Raw genomic sequence first — 21,611 nt, 5'->3', positions numbered from 1 at the left:
CCCAGGTGCCCCTTTTGCCTATACAAGTCTTAAGCATACTTTGATCCTATTTCTCCATAATGCGTTTCCTAACATTACTAACCCAGAAAGATATCTCTCTGTTCTGATTCCTAGAGCACTTTCTATATACACTTCTTGAAGACTTATCATTTTGCGTTTCTACTTAGCTGTTTTGTGCATATATTTTATTTTCCCTATACACTATAAGCTTTTACAAGCAAAAATGAGATCTTACACATTTTCACAGAAGTCCCCTCAATGCCCAGTACAAATTCATAAACATACATTACATATATCTAGCATCATCACTAAATCCACTTGAATAATTCTCAAACATCTATTTAAAACTAAAATTTCTCTAAGAAAATAATTATTTGAATACACCTCACTGTTTCCCTTATATATGCTGGAATGTAAGTATGTAATTAAATTTAAATGAAAACCTGTACCTCATTTCTTATGCAAAATATGTAATTTTCACATTAAAATACATACCCTCTCTGAAATAAATCCACATTGTAGAACTTGTTTAGCTCTACAGAGAATTCTACCATTGCTTGAACTTCAGTCATTTTCAATTTATACTCAGAAGACAAATCTGGTAAAAGTCGGGGAAAAAAAATCATGAGAAGCAGAATGACAAAAATGCCAACTTACAAAAACACTAATATTCAGACATATTTCAAACTATGATAAGTAGGCAGAAAATAAAAATGAAGCAAATTAATTCAGTGTACCTAACTTAGCCTGTCCCAACTAAACAGCACCAGAATCAACTACATTTACTTACCAATTATATATTTACTAAATAGCAATAATCTATAATTTAAGATTTGTTCTAATAGAACGCATTTTCTAAACATTTGTTTTCCTTTGTGACATCTATGTGATAATAAATAATACAGCAAATTGCTAAAAGAAATGCTTGACTTTATCACAGATAAAATAGTAAAGAAAAAAATTAAGTGACCTAATTATTCTCTTTTGGTTCTACACTGTACATCTAGGCAACTCCAAAGTCATGAAGAGAATTAGTACTCTTTAATCCCCATTTAAATTCATAAAGGTTTTTTCTGCTAGGTGAACTTCTTAAATTACTATTTGTTTTTAAATTTCAAAAGAAAAATTCCCCTTATTACAAAAGCCCAAAATATTCATTTAAGGAATTAAAAAAAAAATACAGACAAGCAAAAATAAAAACATTCATGATTCTGTCCCTTGACAGAATATATACCAACAATGCTTTGGTATAATTTTCTTCACCTGTGTATGCTTTTGTAAAATTTCTATAAAAACGGGATCAAGCTACATGTACATTTTATAATGTTTATTTCATCTAATTTTTTGATGAGTCAATAAATGTACTTTTACAACATTATTTTCTTTTCTTTTTTTAAAGATTTTATTTATTTATTTGACAGAGAGAAATCACAAGTAGATGGAGAGGAAGGCAGAGAGAGAGAGAGAAGGAAGCAGGCTCCTTGCTGAGCAGAGAGCCCGATGCGGGACTCGATCCCAGGACCCTGAGATCATGACCTGAGCCGAAGGCAGCAGCTTAACCCACTGAGCCACCCAGGCACCCCTACAACATTATTTTCAATTGTTTACTATCATACTGTGAATATTATAATTTAAACCATCTTCTATTGTTGGGTATTTCAGTAGTTTCCATCTTTTCACTATTTCAAAAAAGTACTCTAACAATCACCTTTATCAATAATAATGTGCTTTAAAACACAATTCAGAGTAAGAAAGTGTTGAAAGACAATTCTCTAGAGTCTTGTGTTTCCACATATTTTGCAAGCAGACCCTGACTACCTCTGTTTCAGACTATTTTTCAAGGATGCATGATCAGCAAACTGCCTTAGAAGTCAGAGATAGTGTCTCATACTGGAACAAAGGGCAAATTTGTTTATTGTCCTTTTAATAGATAGAGTCTCCTCCTGAGGCGTAAGTCAGGCAAACTTTTTATCCATTTTAAAGATCCAGGTCCCATTAGCTTAAGGTTCCTCTCCTAAAATACAACCTACTGATATGCAGGTGTTGCCTGGTCCTGTAGCTACTGCTACTACTACTCAGTATAAATCAGCCTTTTCTTATATCTAAGAGTCTCATGTCTTCTGCCCACATCCATGGCACTGTAGCAGGCTAACATTGTTAGCTTGCAAGAAGATAAAATCTGACCTTTCATAGTTTTTGAAATAGTTCTACACAGAAATTCAACAAATATTCTGATCCACTGACAAATACAAAAGAAATCACAGATTCTTACCTCTGCTGGTTAAAGCTTCATTTTAACATTGTGAAATAACCAAACTTGTACTTCCAGTTACTGTTCCTAATTGAAAATATATTGTTCCCCCTATAAAAAAGAAAAAAATAACATTTCAAACAAAATAGACATAAAGAAGTCCATTTTAAGGAAAGTTGCGCTTCATTAACAATCTCAATTTATCTAAAAGATCTATATTTTGCATAAAGCTTATTCAAAATAAGTTTTAGAGATTTTTCATTCAGTTTCACTGATATCAACATTAAGATTCACTGATGTATATTTCAAAGGACAAAAATCAGAGTATTTTCTTATTTCAGTGGTTCAGAAACAATTTTCATGAATACTCAAAATATTCTAAGTTAATTAATTTTTAAGATGTAAAACCTACTATTTTAAAATAACTTCTTAGGTAGAGGTAAGTGATTTCTGGAGCTATATATATAATACATATATAATGTATATATATATGTATTATATATATGTATATATATGTATTATATATATGTGTATATATATGTATATATGTATTATATATATATAATATATATAGCTCCAGAAATCATTTACCTCTACCTAAGAAGTTATTTTAAAATAGTATTATATAAGTATTTTAAAATGTATTTTAAAATACATATATAATATATATGTATATATATATATGAAATGTGCATGTGTGCATCTGTACACACACACGCGCACGCACACACACACACACTTGAACTATTTAAATTATATTGGCAAAAAAGAATGTTTGGATATGCTATGAATAGTTTTGTTTGTACTCCAAATTTATTGCATAAAGAAAAAAACCTCTTCCCCTTGGTAAAATTACCTTAGATACTAAAAATGTTAGAATAAATCGTATTCACTCTTCTTCATAGATTCTTTTTCTTCTCTCCATCATAAACACATAGACTTTACCAGCTTAAATAATTGCTATTTCATTTTTTACTGATCTATAACTGACATACATTAATATATTAGTTTCGGGTATACAACATAGTGATGTGCTATTTTTAAACATTACAAAATGATCACTTCAGTAGTTTTGATTACCATCTGTCACTATATAAACTTACAACGTTATTGACTATATTCCCTATGCTGAACATTACATCCCTGAGACTTATCTATTTCATCACTGGGAGTTTATACCTCTCAATTCTCTTCTATTTTGCCCATTTCCCCACCCCCAACCCCTCTGACAACCACCAGTTTTTTTCTCTGTATTTATGAGTCTGTTTCTGTTTTGCTCATTTGTTTTGTTTTGTAGATACCATATATAAGTGAAATAATGTGGTATTTATGTTTCTCTATCTGACTTATTTCACTTAGTAAAATAGCCTCTAGGTCCACTCAAGTTGCTGTAAATGGCAAGATTTCATTTCATTCTTCTTTATGGTTGAGTAATATTTCATTGTACTTACACAGCACATCTTATCTATTCATTCACCAACTGATACATAGAATTGTTTCCATGCCTTGGCTATTGTAAATAATGCTACAATGAACACAGGGATGCATTTATCTTTTGGAATTAGTGTCTTCATTTTCTTTGGATAAATATCCAGAGGTGGAATAACTGGATCATACAGTATTTCCATTTTTAATGCTTTGATGGACATCCATACTGTTCTCCATAGCACCAATTTACATTCCAACCAACAGTGCACAAGGGATTCCTTTTCTCCACTTCCTCTTGAATACCTGTTATCTCTGGTCTTTTTGATACTAGTCATTCTGAATGTTGTGAGGTGGCAACTCATTACCATTTTGATTTGTGCTTCCCTGATGACAACTAATGTTGAGCATATGTTTATGTGTCTGTTGGACCTCCATATGTCTTCTTTGGAAAAATGTCAATTAAGCTTTTCTGTCCATTTTTTAAATAGGATTGTTTTATTTATTTATTTATTTTCCTGTTTTGTTTTGCTATCCAGTTGTATGACTTTATCTACATCTTGGATATCAACCCCTTATCAAATACATCATTTTAAAGTATCTTCTCATATTCAGTAGGCTGTCTTTTTGTTTAGTTGATGGTTTCCTTCATTGTGCAAAAGCTTTTTAGTTTGATGTAGCCACTTGTTTATTTTTGCTACTGTTGCCACTGTCTGAGAAGACATATCCAAAAAATATTAAGCCCAACGTCAAAAAACTTACTGCCTATTTTTTTTCTAGAAGTGTTTTGGAAGTCTTCGGTCCATCTGGGATTATTTTTGAATGTGGTATAATAAAATGTTTTATTATTCTGCATGTATCTGTCCAGTTTCCTCACCACCATTTACTGAATAGTCTGTCTTTTCCCCACTGTATATTTCTTTCTCCTTTGCCACAGATTATCTGACCTTATAAAATGGGTTTATTTCTGGGCTCTCTATCCCATTACATTGATCTGTATGTCTGTTTTATGCTAGGACTATACTGATATGATTACTATCACTTTGTAGTATAGTTTGAAATCGGGACACATGATACCTCTAGCTTTCTTATGATTGCTTTGATGTGTGAGGTCTTTTGTTGTTCCATACAAGTTTTAGGATTATTTGTTCTAGTTTTGTGGAAAATATCAATGGTATTTTGACAGGGATTGCAGTGAATCTGTAGGTTGCTTTGGGTACTACAGACATTTTAACAATAATAATTCTTCTAATCATGAGCATGATATAGCTTTCCATTTGTTTGTGTCATCTTCAATTTCTTTCTACAATGTCTTGTAATTTTCAGAGTACAGATCTTTCACCTCCTTGGTTAAATTTATTCCTCAGTATTTTATTCTTTTTTAACATTTATTTATTTATTTTTAAGATTTTGTTTATTTGAGAGAGAGAGAGAAAGCACGCACGCATATGAGTGGGAGGAAGGGCAGTGGGGGAGGAAGAAGCAGGCTCCCTGCTGTGTAGGGAGCCTGACATGGGGCTTGATTCCAGGACCTCAGGATCATGACTTGAGCCAAAGGCAGACACTTAACCTACTGAGCCTCCCAGGTGCACTTTTTTTTTTTTTAAAGATTTATTTATTGAGAGAGAGAGCGCCATGCGCGCTCACACACGTAGGAGGAGCAAAAGGAAGAGAAAAGATAATCTCCAGCACTCTCTGTGCTGAGCGCAGAGCCCAACTCAGGGCTCATTCCCATGACCCTGAGATCATGACATGAGCCAAAACCAAGAGTTGGACACTTAACCAGCTGCACCACCTGGTATTTTATTCTTTTTTGATGCAACTGTAAATGGGATCATTTTCTTGATAGTGTATAGAAACACAACAGATTTCTATGTATTAATTTTGTATCTTACAACTTTACAGAATTCATTTATTAGCTGTAATAGTTTTTTACTGGAGTCTTAAGAGTTTTATACATGTAGTATCTTGTCATCTGCTAATAGTGACATTTTTAAGTCTTCTTTCCAATTGGGATACCTTTCACTTCTTTTTCTTGCCTAATTGCTATGGCTAATACTTCCAGCACTATGTTGAATGAAAGTAGTGATCTTTTTAAAGGAAAAGCTTTAAACTTATCACCACTGAGTAAGATGTTAGCTGTGGGTCTGTCATATATGGCCTTTATTATGTGTAGGTACCTTTCCTCCATAAATAATTTATTGAAGTTTTTATCATGAAAGTATGTTGAGAGAGCGCTCCATATTTTGGGCATCCCTCCCAATTGTGGAGTTCTTGCATCTGGGTAGGATCCAGGGTGCACACCCTCTTTCCTCTCTTATATTTTCCCTCAGCACTTATCTCCATCTAACAAACTAAAGATTTTTTTTTTTAGTTTTTATTGTTTCCCCTCTCACATGTAAGCTTTATAAAGGTAAGAATCCTGAGTACTCTCTTCATAGCTATATCCTCACTGCCTGACACACAATATATACTCAATTTAACATTTAACAAAGATTTAATAAATTAACATTGACTCTTCCATAGCATTAACTGTTATTATTTTTCTACTTAAATACAACCAACCTGAAAAAAAGAAATTACACTGATATATGAAAAACAGAGACATACATGAATAAACTTTTATAATAAAATAAACTTTTATTTATAGTAATATCCCTTTACCAGCATATCTTCTAGGTCTGTTAGCAGCTTCTCTTGCTCTTCTTGTACCCTGCTGTCTTTTTTGTTCTATTGTTACTGTCTAATTTTCTTCAAGTCCATCTCTTTTTATTGATTATTCCCTAAGTAGAAATATATAATACATATACAGATATATACAGTGTGATGCTGCTAAATCTGATTTTCATTCCCCCTCAAAAAACAGAAAACAATTATTTTTATGTTTATGTATTGGTAGAAAAATTCCAAAGAAGAACTAAAGGAAAAGGAGAGCAGGCAAAAAGAGAAAGGCAAGAAAAACCAGAGGACTCTCGGGGTCAAAGTGGATCTGTCTGATTCTTTTTTTCATAAACTTCTCTTTTGGGGTGCCTCCTGGTTCAGTCATAAAACATTTGCCTTCACTCAGGTCATGATCCCAGGGTCCTGGGATTAAGCCCCATATTGGGCTCACTGCTTGGCAGGGAGACTGCTTTCTCTCTCGCACTCCCCCTGCTTATGTTCCTGCTCTCGCTGTCTCTCTGTCTGTCAAATAAATAAATCAAATCTTTAAAAAGTAAAATAAATAAAATAAACTGCCCTTTTTCCCATCACAGGGAGCAACTGTCACTCAGGTACAGCCAATTCTTGTTGGCTTAGCACACTGTCAGAGGCTTCTAAATTTTCAAAGAGAAATTGGAAACTTTTTTCCTAAAGGTGTAATCTCCTAAACTTTAGATGTTGTCAACTAGTTAAAAATAAACAAAACAAAACCTGTGTAGTTCAAATCAAATTCATTTACAGTACAAATGTGTTCAGAGTTTGCAATCACTCATACAAATTCTTATGCCATTCAGATCCTCCTTGGGAAAGGACTTTTCAGGAAACAGAAAAATCCTGTCTGCCCTCTTTTAAGAATGAAAGAAGGTGAAGAAAAGCCTTCTTTCCTTTTTACCCAGAGGATGCCTGCAGGACACTGCGCTATAAGGAACTCTCTGCTCCACAACAAGCCATGGATTTCACAGCTCTTCTACATAGCCTGCTTGCTGGCTTAGAATCTGTCACTTTAACCTGAGCATTTTAAGCTATGGGAATAAACTGACTTAAACTGAAACTAAATTGTTCTTTCTGCTCTTCTGGAGCTGGCAAAGTAGCCTAAACGGAATAATTTGAGAAGGGCTTCTTCTTGGGCCATTTCCTAGGTCCCTAAGAGAGAATTTAGCTGAGTAAACGACAAACTCCAATCCAATGAAGCCAAAAGGGAACCTCAAACAGAAACCGATTCTGATACTAAATGGGAAATTAATACTAAAAGTCACTTATACTGACAGGGAGAATAATCTGACCATCACCTAGTAATACCTCAGTAAAAATTAGCTTATTTCCAAAGAAACAAAGTTACCTATTACTCTGAAAGACATTCTTGGCCCTCTATAACTGCTCTAACACAGTGGTCACTAGGCACATGTGGCTATGGGACAATTAAAATGTGACTGGTGTGACTGAGGAACTGAATTTTTAATTTTAAAGGAATTTATATTTAAATCCAAATTAAATATAAATTTAATTTATATTTAAATTACAGTAATTTATATTTAAATCCAGTATAAAATATTTTTTCATTGAACATAACTTTATTGTTTGATAGGGCTATATTTTACTTGAACTTTTAAAAATGTAGTAATGCTAACTGAGATACACTCTAAGCATCAGATTTCAAAGATAGTATAGAAAAAGAACATAAATGTCTCATTAATTTTTTTTAAGATGTTATTTATTTATTTGACAAAGAGAGATCACAAGCAGACCGAGAGGCAAGCAGAGAGAGAGAGAGAGAGGGAAGCAGGCTCCCCGCTGAGCAGAGCCTGATGCGGGACTCGATCCCAGAATCCTGAGATGATGACCTGAGCCGAAGGCAGCAGCTTAACCACTGAGCCACCCAGGCGCCCCTCATTAATTTTTTTTATACTGAACACATCTTGAATAATATTTTTGATATGTTGGGTTAAGTAAAATAAATTATAAAAATTAATTTTACCATTTATTTTTAGTTTTTAAAATGTAGCTACTGGAAAGTTTTAAATTACACACACATATATCTATTGAATGTGTATGTTAGTCTAGGAATACCAAGCCATCTCTTTAACTCCTGGAATGTATAGTAACTGCCCCAGAAATAACACAAGGTACATAAAAATCATGCATAGTTTCTAAGACTATAGACATGTTCACTCCAATCAGATTGGTTGAGAGACCACAAAAGGGAGTCCAGGTATGGATATATGGAAAGATGTGGGAGATACTCCATCATCTACACTAATCCTAGAACAACAGCTAACCACTAACCAGTGTGAACTCAGTCTGACTTCATGAGTGTTACCAGAAATCTAAAAGGATGTGGAAACATCTGAAACTAAGAGGCACAGCTTACAGGTTCCTAAAGATGAACTAGAGACCACAGGGGATGATCAGATCCTCTCACTGAAATAAAAAACCTAACAGTAGCCTTAACTCAAACTGTGGACCCAAAATATATGCCCTGAGGATGTTTTCTTCTCCTAAGGAAGACAGCAAAGGAGCTGAATGAATTGGAAACTCTAAGACACTCCCTTTGCCAACCTAAGGAATAAAGGAATCGCTTCTACCAATTATAGAGCCAAATAGCTCCAGCTTCTAAATTCTATTTCCAAGTTAGCAGCCATGACACAAATGGGTTCAGAGCTTATAATACGACAGTCTGAATAATGATGCCTAATCTTATGCAGAAGATACTAAAGATACTACATAAGGCAAAAATAACCTATGGGCCAACCTAGCCTTAAAAATCCTTTAGAAAGGCTCCATGTTGGCAATCAATATACCATTTCTCAATGAGTAAAATACGTTCACTTTGTCTTCCAACTTTAGGAAAAAAATCAGTTTCTTCAGTCAACACTAGCTAACACAGTAAACTTGCATGTAGGGGCCATATTGTACACAAAATATACACATCTTTATATGTTCATATTCATCACCGAGAAACTCAAATTATGGTAGACATACAGGAACTGATACCAAATGAAGGAACATCACATTTAAGCCCAAATGGATGAGAGGTTCACACAATGACAGACATGTAGGGACAGAGACTGGCATTTAGAATCTGGGACCAATGGAGGAAATAGTATCTTATATGTATAGTTAAATTTAAATATGTTATATAGAAACATGATGGGAACAAAGAAGGAGATTACCTCAATCCACTTACTACTAGCTAGTCAGTTTTGTATCCATTTTCTTGAGCCTTCTCCTAATAAGTAGGAAACTTCAAATACGGGCACCCCCAGAAGTCTTCAAAATGCCACTCTTACCACCTTGTGAATAAAGTATTCTTATAACAGTCAAGTTCTATAGCAAACTGAGAAGAGTAGAAGATGGGTCTCTTGGGGGAGGGGAGGTGCTCAGCTGCCACATTTTCTGAGTCCCACTCACTTAGGGCATAACTGAACTCCAATCCATACAGGCTCAGGCCCTTACAGCCTTGGAGCTAATCCTCACCAAGTCAGACCATACAGTAGTACACGGAGAACAATCAACCAGTGATACCTGGATTATCCTTGCATCTCTAATCCTGCCATCTCGTAATTCTGGTCATCTGAGATTGTTAAATCTCCATTGGGTGGTTCAAGTCTAAAAATCTGAGCAATGTTTCTATTTCTTTTTTTCTTTAAAGATTTTATTTATTTATTTGAGAGACAGACAGAGATAGTAACAGAGAGCACGAGCCAAGGAGAGAGAGAAGTGGGCACCCCGATGAGAGGCTCGATTCTAAGACCCTGGGATCATGACCTGAACCGAAAGGCAGACGCTTAACTGACTGAGAGCCACCCAGGTGCCCCTATATTTTTATTTTTTGATTTACATTCATTTCCCTTCTTATTTGGCCAAGGTCCTGACACCCTGCCCAGCTCTGTAAGCTCCCTCTTACAGGGGCTAAACACGCTAAGTCACTGAATTACAACCTGCTCTAAAATGGCCAAGCCACCTGTCACTTGCCTGACTCTGAAGATCCCACCGTTTGGACAGTTTTTAACTTTCTTTTTGCCTTCACAATTATCACACGCACAACACACTTGCATCAGCGACATCTCTCATTTTATAAAAAGTGATTCACAGCGAAGATGAACTTATCAGAATAATTACAGTAGAAAGGACATGTAAATTAAGGAAGAACACTGGTCTAGAAACTTTTGCTGCCACTGCTGACTCAGAATTCTTGATGGCCTGCCATATGCTATAATGCCCAAATTATAGAAATATTTAAGAGAATAGAGTACTAAATTCTTTTAGAGAGAGAAGAGGAGACCTTCAGAAAGGAGGATAATGAGAACAACTTGACAGGCAAACCATATTTTAAAAACCTGTATGTTTCTCTATTGATATCAAAATACAGACCAAACAGCAGTATCAAATTGGAACCAATTATAAATATTCAGAACTTTTTGGAGTACCTACTATTACACTAGTAGTTTTAACTATGTTATTTCATTTAATTCTCACAAAAATCTGAAAGAACTATCATTACTCCACTTTACAGGTGAGGAAATTAAAGAGCAAAAAGTGTATGCAAGATCACAGTTAGGAAATAATGGAAAAAGGACAAAATCCTCAAATGTGCCAAACTACATGGCCTAAATTTTTTTATTTTTAAGATTTTATTTATTTATTTGACAGAGGCAGGCATAGCGAGAGAGGGAACACAAGCAGGGAAAGTGGGAGAGGAAGGAGGCTTCCCACCGAGCAGGGAGCCCGATGTGGGGCTCAAGCCACCTGAGCTGAAGGCAGATGCTTAACGACTAAGCCACCCAGGCGCCCCACATGGCCTAAATTTAAACTTGCATAATTAAAAAGTCTACACCTGAATTGTTATAGGAATAGACTGAAAGATCTTCAAGTATAAAATAAATATGCTCCTACAACTGAAATCAGAATACAGCACTAAAATTACACTTGATAAATTAACCACATTTAATTTCCATGTAATTAGTATTACTAATTATGAAATCTTCAAATTTCTGACATTCCACACCCAAAAACAGGAAATCTGAAGTTTTAAAGGCATTGTTCTCTCCTAATTCCTTTAAAATTTGGTTTTGAACTGTAGTTGTCAAATAAAAGAGAAATATATTATTACTAATCTTAGAACCAGCACTTAGATTAAGAAGTAAGCATTCTCAAAACAAAACATTGTTCACTCTGGATAACTGTGTTAGTATGATAGAAAATCCAAAGGAAAAATATTTTTTAAAACATAGAAAGAATGTTGGTGACTTCTGAGAGTATTCCCATGGTTGACTTATTACATGAGAATGAAGAGACAGAAACTTTTATTGCCCATTATGGGACACTTAATGGTCCTCTTATATTATACTAACAATGAGAAACAAGATTTAGTGATTTAAAAATTTAATTAAAAAAATTAAAATTTAGGGGCGCCTGGGTGGCTCAGTGGGTTAAGCCTCTGCCTTCGGCTCAGGTCATGATCTCAGGGTCCTGGGATCGAGCCCCGCATCGGGCTCTCTGCTTAGCAGGGAGCCTGCTTCCTCCTCTCTCTCTACCTGCTTCTCTGCCTACCTGTGATCTCTCTGCCAAATAAATAAATAAAATCTTAAAAAAAAAAATTAAAATTTAATTTATTGAAACCAGCTTATATAAACTTTTCAGGGACACATTCATGCCATAAATCAAATCTGCCAGTAATATAATACAGTATGCCTCTGAATATATCATGTTATTATACACTTTATAATATAATTTTTTTTTAAGATTTTATTTATTTATTTGACAGACAGATCACAAGTAGACAGAGAGGCAGGCAGAGAGAGAGGAGGAAGCAGGCTCCCCATGGAGCAGAAAGCCCGATGTGGGGCTCGATCCCAGGACCCTGGGATCACGACCTGAGCTGAAGGCAGAGGCTTTGACCCACTGAGCCACCCAGGCGCCCCATGTTATTATACACTTTAAAAATCAAGAATGGGGGCACCTGGGTGGCATAGTCAGTTAAATGTCAAACCTTTGGTTTCAGTTCAGATCATGGTCTCAGAGGTGAGACTGGGTCTCACATGGGGCTTTGTGCTGAGTGAGGAGTCTGCTTAAGATTCTAGCTCCCTGGGACACCTGGGTGGCTCAGTTGGTTGGACGACTGCCTCCGGCTCAGGTCATGATCCTGGAGTTCCGGGATCAAGTCCCACATAGGGCTCCCAGCTCCACAGGGAGTCTGCTTCTCCATCTGACCTTCTCCTCGCTCATGCTCTCTCTCACTGTCTCTCTCTCAAATAAATAAATAAAATCTTTAAAAAAATTAAAAAAAAAAAGATTCTAGCTCCCTTTAAAAAGAAAAAAAAAAGATTCTAGCTCTAGCTCCCTCTGCCTCTCCCTGCTGTATGCTCTCTCTCTAAAATAAATAAATATTAAAAAAAAAAAAAGAATATCTCAAATGATCAAAAATTAGTTACTTCTTTTGATATGAAGATAAATTCAGAAAGAACCACAATCATTAACTAGTACCTAGTTCAGGAATCTGCCCAGCATCCCTTAAAATATTTCGTCTTACTGATTATCTCAACAGACAAAGCTCAGAACTAGAACAAAAAGAATTACAATCCTCCCTCTGAAAAATATTCTAAGAAACAAACTATGCTTTCTTAGAAGTCTATGCTTGCTTGCTTTCTTTAGTCTACCAGTGATTTTGATGCCAGAGAGATCCATATTCTAATCCAGACTCACAAAATTCCAATAGAGATAACATTAGGTGTTGTATTAACTTTAGTGTACCATATAGTGATTCAACAATTCCTTACATCTCAAGATTCTATCTCAATTTTTAGAAAAAAAAATAAATAAAAATATTGTCATTTATAGGCCATCAGACCTTAAAGGGAAAATGCTGGCTTCCAATTAAGATCATCTTAGATCTTAGGTGCTGAGAAAAACTAGGGAAAAAGGAGACTGTGATTATTTCAACTTTTTATTTAGAATTTTTTTCTACGATTACACTCCTTAAAGACATTTCTTTGGTTCTCCCTGCCTGAAGGTCTATTTCTATAAAAATGAGCCTTTGGCAAGCATTTTATTATATTATTATTATACTTTGATATAAGTTAATTTTACAGAATGGACTGGAGACAGCCTACATTCTAATCTGATCTTACCTGAGGAAAAGAACTAATTTTCAGTAAGCCTGAGAAAGAATGAGGATGGTTTTAAAATCTGGGGTCCTTAATTCCAAAAGGCAAAAGTGATAGCAAAGGAATATAGGCTTCCAAGGTCTGAAACTGGGACTGTCAATAACGCCTGAGTTTGCTGTTCAGACATTTACAGTTAGCAGTATTTCCAGCTGGCAATGGGAGACATCAAAGAGCAGATGTCAGAGATACCACTGATCTAAAAACAATCATGAATGAAGCAGCTGCACCCTGTAAGACAACTTCAAGAGGATTCCAATGAAGGAATACTTCTAGGTCTGATTATATTAAGATTTGTAGAAAAAGGACAGTTCGTAAAACTTAACAGAAATGTTCCATAATACTATCAATTACAGACTTCTATACTGACAATATAATTTAGAAATACTTGCTATATTATGGATAGTCTAAAGAGAACTAATCCCATGAAAGGGATATACTATAATTTTCTCAGAATGTTGTTTTGATTGAGAGAGAGTTCATAAAGATTGTTTCATCAAAATAAGAAGGAGGTACCTGGTATAATCTCGTATATTGGCCTGACACCTCTATCTTCCTGTTAGGAAAAAAGAAGCTAATTTTTATTAAATTTAGCACATTATTGATAACTAAGTATGTACTTGTTAAAATGGTGAAACCCACTGTGGAGTTGTTTCACTCTACTCCTTCTGAAAAATCTAGACCTACCTAACAACTTGTGCTTTCTAACTTTTCTCAAAAAGTCACTGGTTCATTAACTTTTTTTTTTGGTATCACCATTCTTCTTCTTATTTTTATTCATTTCTAAACTTTCTTCCTGACAAACAACTTGAAGAAAAGAAAAACAAAAAACACATTACTTATTTCAAACCTATATGCTCCCATGTCTATCCATTCACTTAAATACACACATGAATATATCACAAAACTCACTTTTAAGCAGTTTTTCCTCAATACATAGAATCAAAGCAAAGGAAATCCTTGCCCTTCCTAGTCCCTAAACAATGCCCACTGTCAAGAGTCTATATCTACAATAAACAAAGCTCAAATATAAGACAACAGAAAATTACAGAGGTAACCAAAGATGTATGAATAATTCTTACATCTCTTTTCAGTGTCAAATCCTGGCACAGGGCATTTTAATTCTATATACTGAATGATACAGCATCGGCTTAACTGTATATGAACATTAATATAAGATAGTACACAGTTCACCAGCATTTTACTAGATTTTTCATAGAAGTCTCAAATTTAAAAATCTAAATACCAATTTGATCTGGAATTTAACCAATGATACGCAGTCTAAAACAGAAATAAAGTAGTTATATAGCAATTTTTGTCTGTGGTGGCCCTAAATATATTTAATAAGGCTTACTTTGCTACTGAAACATCACCCACTTATTATAGGTAGAGACAACTAGCTATAGAGGTTAAGTGGCTTCTACAAATTAATGTCATGAGTCATCATAAGAATTTAGATCTTCCGACATCAAGTTCTGTGCCTGTTGTCCACCACAAGTTCTTAATTTCTCAGAGCACAGAAAACACACACACACACACACACCAAAAACCAAAAAAATAACAAGAATTTGTAGGCATTTTTACTTTTTTAAATTAACTGTTACTTAAAAAGACTTGTCTTTGAAAGGTGGGAAAGCTTCCTTCAGAAATAGCAGTTAATTCTATTTGCATTGGAAAAATCATTTTTAGAAAATCTTAAAAGTTGAATTCATCACCTCCTACCACTCACAACTCACAACCAATAGAGGTGTGGCTTAAAGACACTAGATACTAAACTGTATTTCCCTCTACTTTTTTTTTTTTTTAAGATTTTTATTTATTTATTTGACAGGGAGAAAGAGAGATCACAAATAGGCAGAGAGGCAGGCAGAGAGAGAGAGGAGGAAGCAGGCTCCCCGCTGAGCGAAGAGCCTGAAGTGGGGCTTGATCTCTGGACCCTGGGATCATGACCTGAGTCGAAGGGAGAGGCTCAACCCACTGAGCCACCCAGGTGCCCCTTCCCTCTACTTTTATCTCTAGTATCAATCTGAATAAGAAACTGTACTTTTTTGCCTTGGTATATTCCTTGTATACAACAGAAACAGAAAAATTTAATTCCTACCTCACACAGACAATGTAAGGAAGAATTTACTGTTTGTGGACTGCTTTGAGATTCCAGAACGAAATACGTAATCCAGTTTATCTTCAACTTTAGAAAAAAGACAACTTCACTGAAAGTATCTGCTTCAGCAGATGCCTTCAAAATAAAATACTATACCATTATTTATACCGAGAGCTTTTATGTAAATGAAAAGGGGGAGCCCCAACACTGGTTAGAATGTTCTTTTCCCCAATTCAAAAATTTAATACTTCTGTTCTCACATATCTTTCATTCTGCAGGCACACTAAATCTATTCTTAAATTAGGGTCATGGTCTCAGGGTCCTGAGATGGAGCCCTGCATCTGGCTCTCTGCTTGGTGAGGAGCAGAGAGCTTCCCACTCCCTCCCCCCCCACCCCGCCTGTCTCTCTGCCTACTTGTGATCTCTCTCTCTATCAAATGAATAAAATCTTAAAAAAATATAGTAAATCATAGGCATTCATTAAAGAGAACAGAGACCCTCAGGAAAATGATGCAATAATTTGCAATAATATATAAAACATCAAATTAATAATGGATTTCATAAAATAAATTATTAAATTTCATTAAAGATTAGCTCTTGGACCACTGTCTTTACTAAAGGACAATAAAATTTCCAAATTTTAAACTTATGTTTACAGGTCATCCTTTAACAAATCTTAACCCTTTATATTTTCATGAAATCTATACTCATTGCTTCTTCTGACTCTTAAGGTAAACATAATTCTTAAAAATTAAAGGTTCAATGAATAAATGTAAGAGGCTTATTGTTACTGCCACTCTTGATAATTTCCAGTCAGGAAAGAAAATAGATGAAGAGATTTGATTAAACTATAAGATGAACTAAGAATACTAAGTGGACACCTAGCGTATGTAGGAAGCAGAAGAGACTGAACTCTTCAGAGATTTAATGAAAAGTTAAATAGATTAGAGAGTCTCGATTTATGCAAAAGCAAAAAAAAAAAATCATAAAAAAGCCCCACAACGGTTTTAGAGGGGGGAAAGCAAGCGCCCAAGATTAAATACTGGAAACAGGATCATAATGGAAAAGGACGGGGGGGGGGGGACAGAAGCCATTAAACAGAAAGCGATGAAACAAGGTACCAAAGACAGCTAAAATTAGAGAGTGAGGGCCTGCGAAGGTAAGGGGGGGGGGCACAGAATGAACTCCAGCGCAAACCGATGTTAAAGCACACATACAACCAGAAACTCACAAAAGAGAAGGAAGACGAAGTGCTGAAACGAGGAAAGAAGAGAGCTAAGGAAGAAACTGTTAAGAGGCAAACTTGGTCGGTGAGGGTAAGGAGAGTCGGGAAGAAGAGCCAAACTAGGGATGCACGGTGAGATGGGAGAAATTAAGGGGAGCAAAAAGGATCCACTGCCTCAACAGGGAGACCAGCGGAGCGAAAGGGCACGTGGGAGGAGGGGATGAAAGAGCATAACCACCAAAGGGGGATAAAGAGAGGACAGAGCCGCAGGACCCAGCTGACCGCGAAGGGCAGGCGACGTCTGGGTACAGGAGTGCGGTTCAGGAAGAGCCGGCCGAGGGACATGCCGCAGGGGCAGGAGCAGCAGGGAGCACCCGGAGAGCGCGACTCCGTGGCCCCTCGCCACCCGGAGGGCACTCTGCACAGCCGTCCCCACCGACCTTCAGCGGGCCCGGGGCCGGGCTCCGAGCTGGAGCAGCCGAGTGAAGGGCTGGAGCGGGCGAGCGGGGACAAGGAGAAGGAGGCCGCTTCCTGCCGGGCCCGTGGGAAAGAGGGAGGGGTCTTGGGTGTAGGGAGCCGGGGGAGGCGGAGAGGACAGTTAGGGGCTTACCTTTCGCCCGGCTCGGCCTCCTCCACCGCCTGTCGGACGGAGGAGCTCGTTGTCCTGCTGGAAAAAGACGGCCCTACCCGGGTCAGCACCATCCCGCCCCGGGCCCCCTCACATCGCCATCGCAGCAACCGCAACCGCCGCAACGAAGGAGCCGGTTCGTCACCGCCGCTCGGTTACTGGCCCGAAACGGCCAGCGAGCATGCGCAGTCGCCCCAATCCCGAGGGAACCCCGGCCTGCCAGCACTACCTGCGATCAACAGGTCTTCTGCCCCGCGGCCCCGCCCCCCGCCTTCTCTCACCTCCCCACTCCTCCCTTGATCCCTCCCCTCTCTAAGGCGAGGCCCCGCCCCTTCCAGGCACTGAGCCCCGCCCCTTCCCCGGTTCCAAGCCTCTCAACCGCCGCTTTAGCTCCAGCGCCAACTGAGATTTCAAGAGATTTGTCCGCACTATTCGCTTCTCGCTCCCAAGTTCTCGCGAGAACGGGAGTTTTGCGTCAATAAGACGCGCGAACCCCAGTAGAGGGGTCGTGCCGGGAGTTTAAAGAAACAAGTTAAGAGTCTGTTTGCATTTTATGCTGAAGAGAAGAGTTCCGGAGGAGGGCAAAAGGAGGGAGTGCTAAGACATCAGCTCTGTTTCTCACATTGTCCTTTGTTCTTCTGTCTTCTTGACCTCTTGGCTGCGGTCCCGGATAGAGAGCCCACTCCCTGCGCTACTCACCTTGCGCAGTAGGAAAGGAAGCTGCGGGAGTCCAGCTCTGGCTCGTGACTGCTGCTTTTAGGGACTCGTTGCATTTTTGGAGAGATAGGGATGCTGCTATGGTTACTGCTAGGTTACTGATGCCCACAAAGGCGGGAGGGAGACGATGAAGTGTTCTTTAGCTTTGAAATTTCATTAAAAGAAGCCTGTGATTTGGATAGCCCGTGAAAGATAATCCTTCAGTGATTTACTTCATCCCAGTTTCTGAATCTAATCCAGCAGAACCTTTTGTCGTGCATGAAGTTCAGTATGTTACTAAAGCACAGTTAATGGGAAAAGGAAATTGTGGCTTCAGTGTTAAAAGTGAAATAGGAGGATGGATAGTGTCGATTATTACAACTATTAGTGTACTTAATGGCACTGAACTGTACTTAAATGTTTAAAATGGTACATTTTGTATGTATGTTTTACTACAATAAGAATGAGTTCAAAAGAAAAGCGTTTGTATTTGTTTGGGAATATATCTCCTCCGTGACTTAACGACAGTTATGACCTTATAAAAACCATCATAAATTGAAAATACTGTCGGAAATGCATGAAATAATCTAACAGACACAGCATCATAGGCTAGGCTCCCTTAAATGTGCTCAGAATATTTATTTTAGCCCCCAGTTGGGCAAAATGATCTAAACAAAAAGCCTGTTTTATAGTAAGGGTTAAGCATTTCTTGTAATTTGAATACTGAAATTGAAAAACAGTGGTTGTAAGTGTATTTTAAGTTGTAAGTGTACTCTCAGGATTGCATGGTTGACTGGGAGTTGTGGTTTGTTCCCTCTGCCCAGTATCATGACAGAATATCACACTGTATTTTGCGAACCTGAAAAGAAGACCAAAATTCAAAATTTGAAATGTAGTTTCCACTGAATGCTTACCACTTTCTCACCATGTTAAAGACAGAAATCTTAAGTCAAACCATGTGTAAGGGACCCTCTGTAAGGATGATGCCTTGCAGCCTAGGTCATTTGAGGGACAAGCTTTGAATATAATACAACCTCTGGTTTTTCTTCAGTTTAGTATGTATCTTTATCATGATTGTGAGTGCCCTGTAATCCTATGATAACCAGTATATTAGCATTTGCATCAATGATCTGCTTTTCTGGTTCCTAATCTTTTTTAAAATAACCAAATACCATTTTAATAACTTTCTCATAAGGACCTTTATTGTTTTATGATTTGAATTCATAGCCTCAAGACAAAGGTTTTTATATTTAGTTCTCTTAGAAAATATATGAAATATCCCATTATTTGCATTTCCGCATCTATGCCTCTCCTAAAATATACTCTGTGCCAAGATTTCTTCTGTTACGTGCTCTTTTTATTCAGATCACATTTTTAAATCATCTAGTGCCAGACAGTGTACTAATTTTGGAGGATACCAACATGAATAAAACAGAACTTGGGTGAAGTGTTTGCATAATTCCTTTATGATGTAATGTGTGTAGTCCAGAGATAGGTGCACATGGAAACTACTGGAGCTCAGAGGAGGAGCACTAATCCAATTTAGGCTGGGAGAGGTGATGAGTCAGGAAAGACTTCCAAGAGAAATGATTCCAGAGAGTTAATAAAGTGGGAAGGGGTGTGTGTGTGTGTGTGTGTCTGTCTGTCTGTCTAGGGGGCAGGTAAAAAGGGAAAGCGATTGCTTGAACAAAACTATGCAATAAGAAACTATCTTTGCACAGATGATCAGGTTATCTCTCCCTTACAAAGGAGAGATCTTTGGCTCAGCTAAAGATTGAGATGTGAGAAGAAATGAATATTGCAAATTTGGAAATAGCCTCATGGAAATATGTCTGTATTTGTCTGTTGCTAGATATTACTTCACTAAGCAAGTAATGAATTTGCTTAAAATTTTCCTTCCTGGGATTTATGATCTTTAAAATATTCTTACTGTTTTCAGTAGGTCACTATCAACTTCAAATTTTAAATTAAAAAATGATACAGTCAAAATTATTCCACTTTTTTCCAGAAATATGATTCTTTGGGGCATTTCATACAAGGAATTCTAAAGTCCTTTGAAAATATTTTTATTTTTATGTTTGATAAGAAAGGGAATATTCTCTAATTAACTGGAGTATTATAATATTAATAAAAATTAATAAAATAATAACCTCCCTTCTGGGGAAGTCACTCTTGTCTCTGTGTATAGATTTAATCATTTGTAGCTGAGTGAGTGCCCATTGTACTCAAGGGTAAGTTTTTTAAAAGTTTTATAATTTTAACAACAAATAAGAGATAGGGCAAAACAAAGTCTCATAACAGAACTTCCTTCTTGGGTTATTAACAGCTACAAACCAGAAAGGCAAATGTATTACTTCAGAATTTAATGTTGTAACATTATTTCATGACTTAATAGTCATGGTCTTTCTGGAGGAACTACCATATAAAACTCAGTTACCAATTTTTTTCTTCCTGTAATGTAATAGCAAACCATTAAACTTTTTTTCTTCTTAAAAAAACTTATAACATTGGTTGCTTGTGAGAGGGAAACGTGGAGCCTGAAGTGCTTGGTGAAGGGAGGAAAGACTGTTTATTGTATATTCTTCTGAGTTTGAACCTGGTGAATGTATTCAAGGAAAAAAATGTTCAGTCTGTGTGAAATAGTTACTAAAATGCTTATACAATAGTCTTGAATAATGATATTACAGAAAAAAAGCCTGATCGCTACATAACTGATTAAACTGCAAAAAATTTCTTTATACAATGTGAAAGGAGCAGTCAAGCAGTGACTTTTGAGTTGCAACTCAGATCATCTGGATTTCCCAGACAGATTGTCTGCTTGGATCATTCAGCGAGAATCTGTCAGACAGCAGACATTCCTCCCACCACCATCCCACTGAATCATTCCTGTAAAGTATAATTATCTAGTATCAAGTAATAGTAATGAAATGATTTCTGCATTATTCTCTTTCTTATATGCTTGAAGCTTGTTTTTTAAAAAAAGAATATTTATACTAGTTACCATTTGATCTGTGATAGCAAACATATTAGAGCAAAAAAATCTCACTTTTCTGATGACTCGGACATTCCTATCTTGAATACTGACCTTTAAGCCAACTCCACTCAGAGAGCTTCTGCTTCATATCAGACCTCATCACATATCAGACCTTATCACATACTACTGACTCTTCTTACTCAACATATCTCAAATTAGACTCATCCTTTTCCCCTTTCCCCAATCACACACAGCTCCATTGTTCTCTGAACCTTCCAGTTTCTAATTACTCTCCTCCCCTGCCATTTTACCTAAGTTGAGAACCTTACAGCCATACTAGTAATTTCATAAATTGAGCATATAGTCAAAAATTCAAAATCTTTCTAATATCTATTACTTTATATGTTTGCATAACTTTCTTCTCTAGCATCCTAATCTGTAAGATGGGTAT

General features: G+C 36.7%; 1 protein-coding gene across 8 annotated transcripts in view; it reads right to left on the bottom strand.

Moving 5' to 3' along the window:
* Positions 1-17,502, bottom strand: part of FAM135A (family with sequence similarity 135 member A) — a 128,254-nt gene extending 110,752 nt beyond the window's left edge. For 2 of the 8 annotated variants that reach the window (XM_082731293.1, XM_082731294.1), the window contains exons 1-3: positions 17,473-17,500; positions 2,273-2,362; positions 496-598 (exon numbers count right to left, since the gene is read on the bottom strand). In XM_082731293.1, coding sequence (XP_082587419.1) covers positions 496-572 — 77 coding nt within the window. In that variant the 5' untranslated portion in view covers positions 573-598; positions 2,273-2,362; positions 17,473-17,500. Of the gene's footprint in view, positions 1-495; positions 599-2,272; positions 2,363-17,472 lie in introns of all 8 variants that reach the window. The other 6 variants (XM_082731298.1, XM_082731297.1, XM_082731299.1 and 3 more) reach the window with 4 other exon arrangements.
* Between the last annotated feature and the right edge of the window lie 4,109 nt (positions 17,503-21,611).

This window comes from Mustela nivalis (genome assembly GCF_964662115.1).
Source record: "Mustela nivalis genome assembly, chromosome: 5".
Classification (NCBI taxonomy): Eukaryota; Metazoa; Chordata; class Mammalia; order Carnivora; family Mustelidae; genus Mustela; species Mustela nivalis.
The sequence above is the reverse complement of the archived record's forward strand: the minus strand, read 5'-3'. Positions and strand labels throughout refer to the sequence as shown.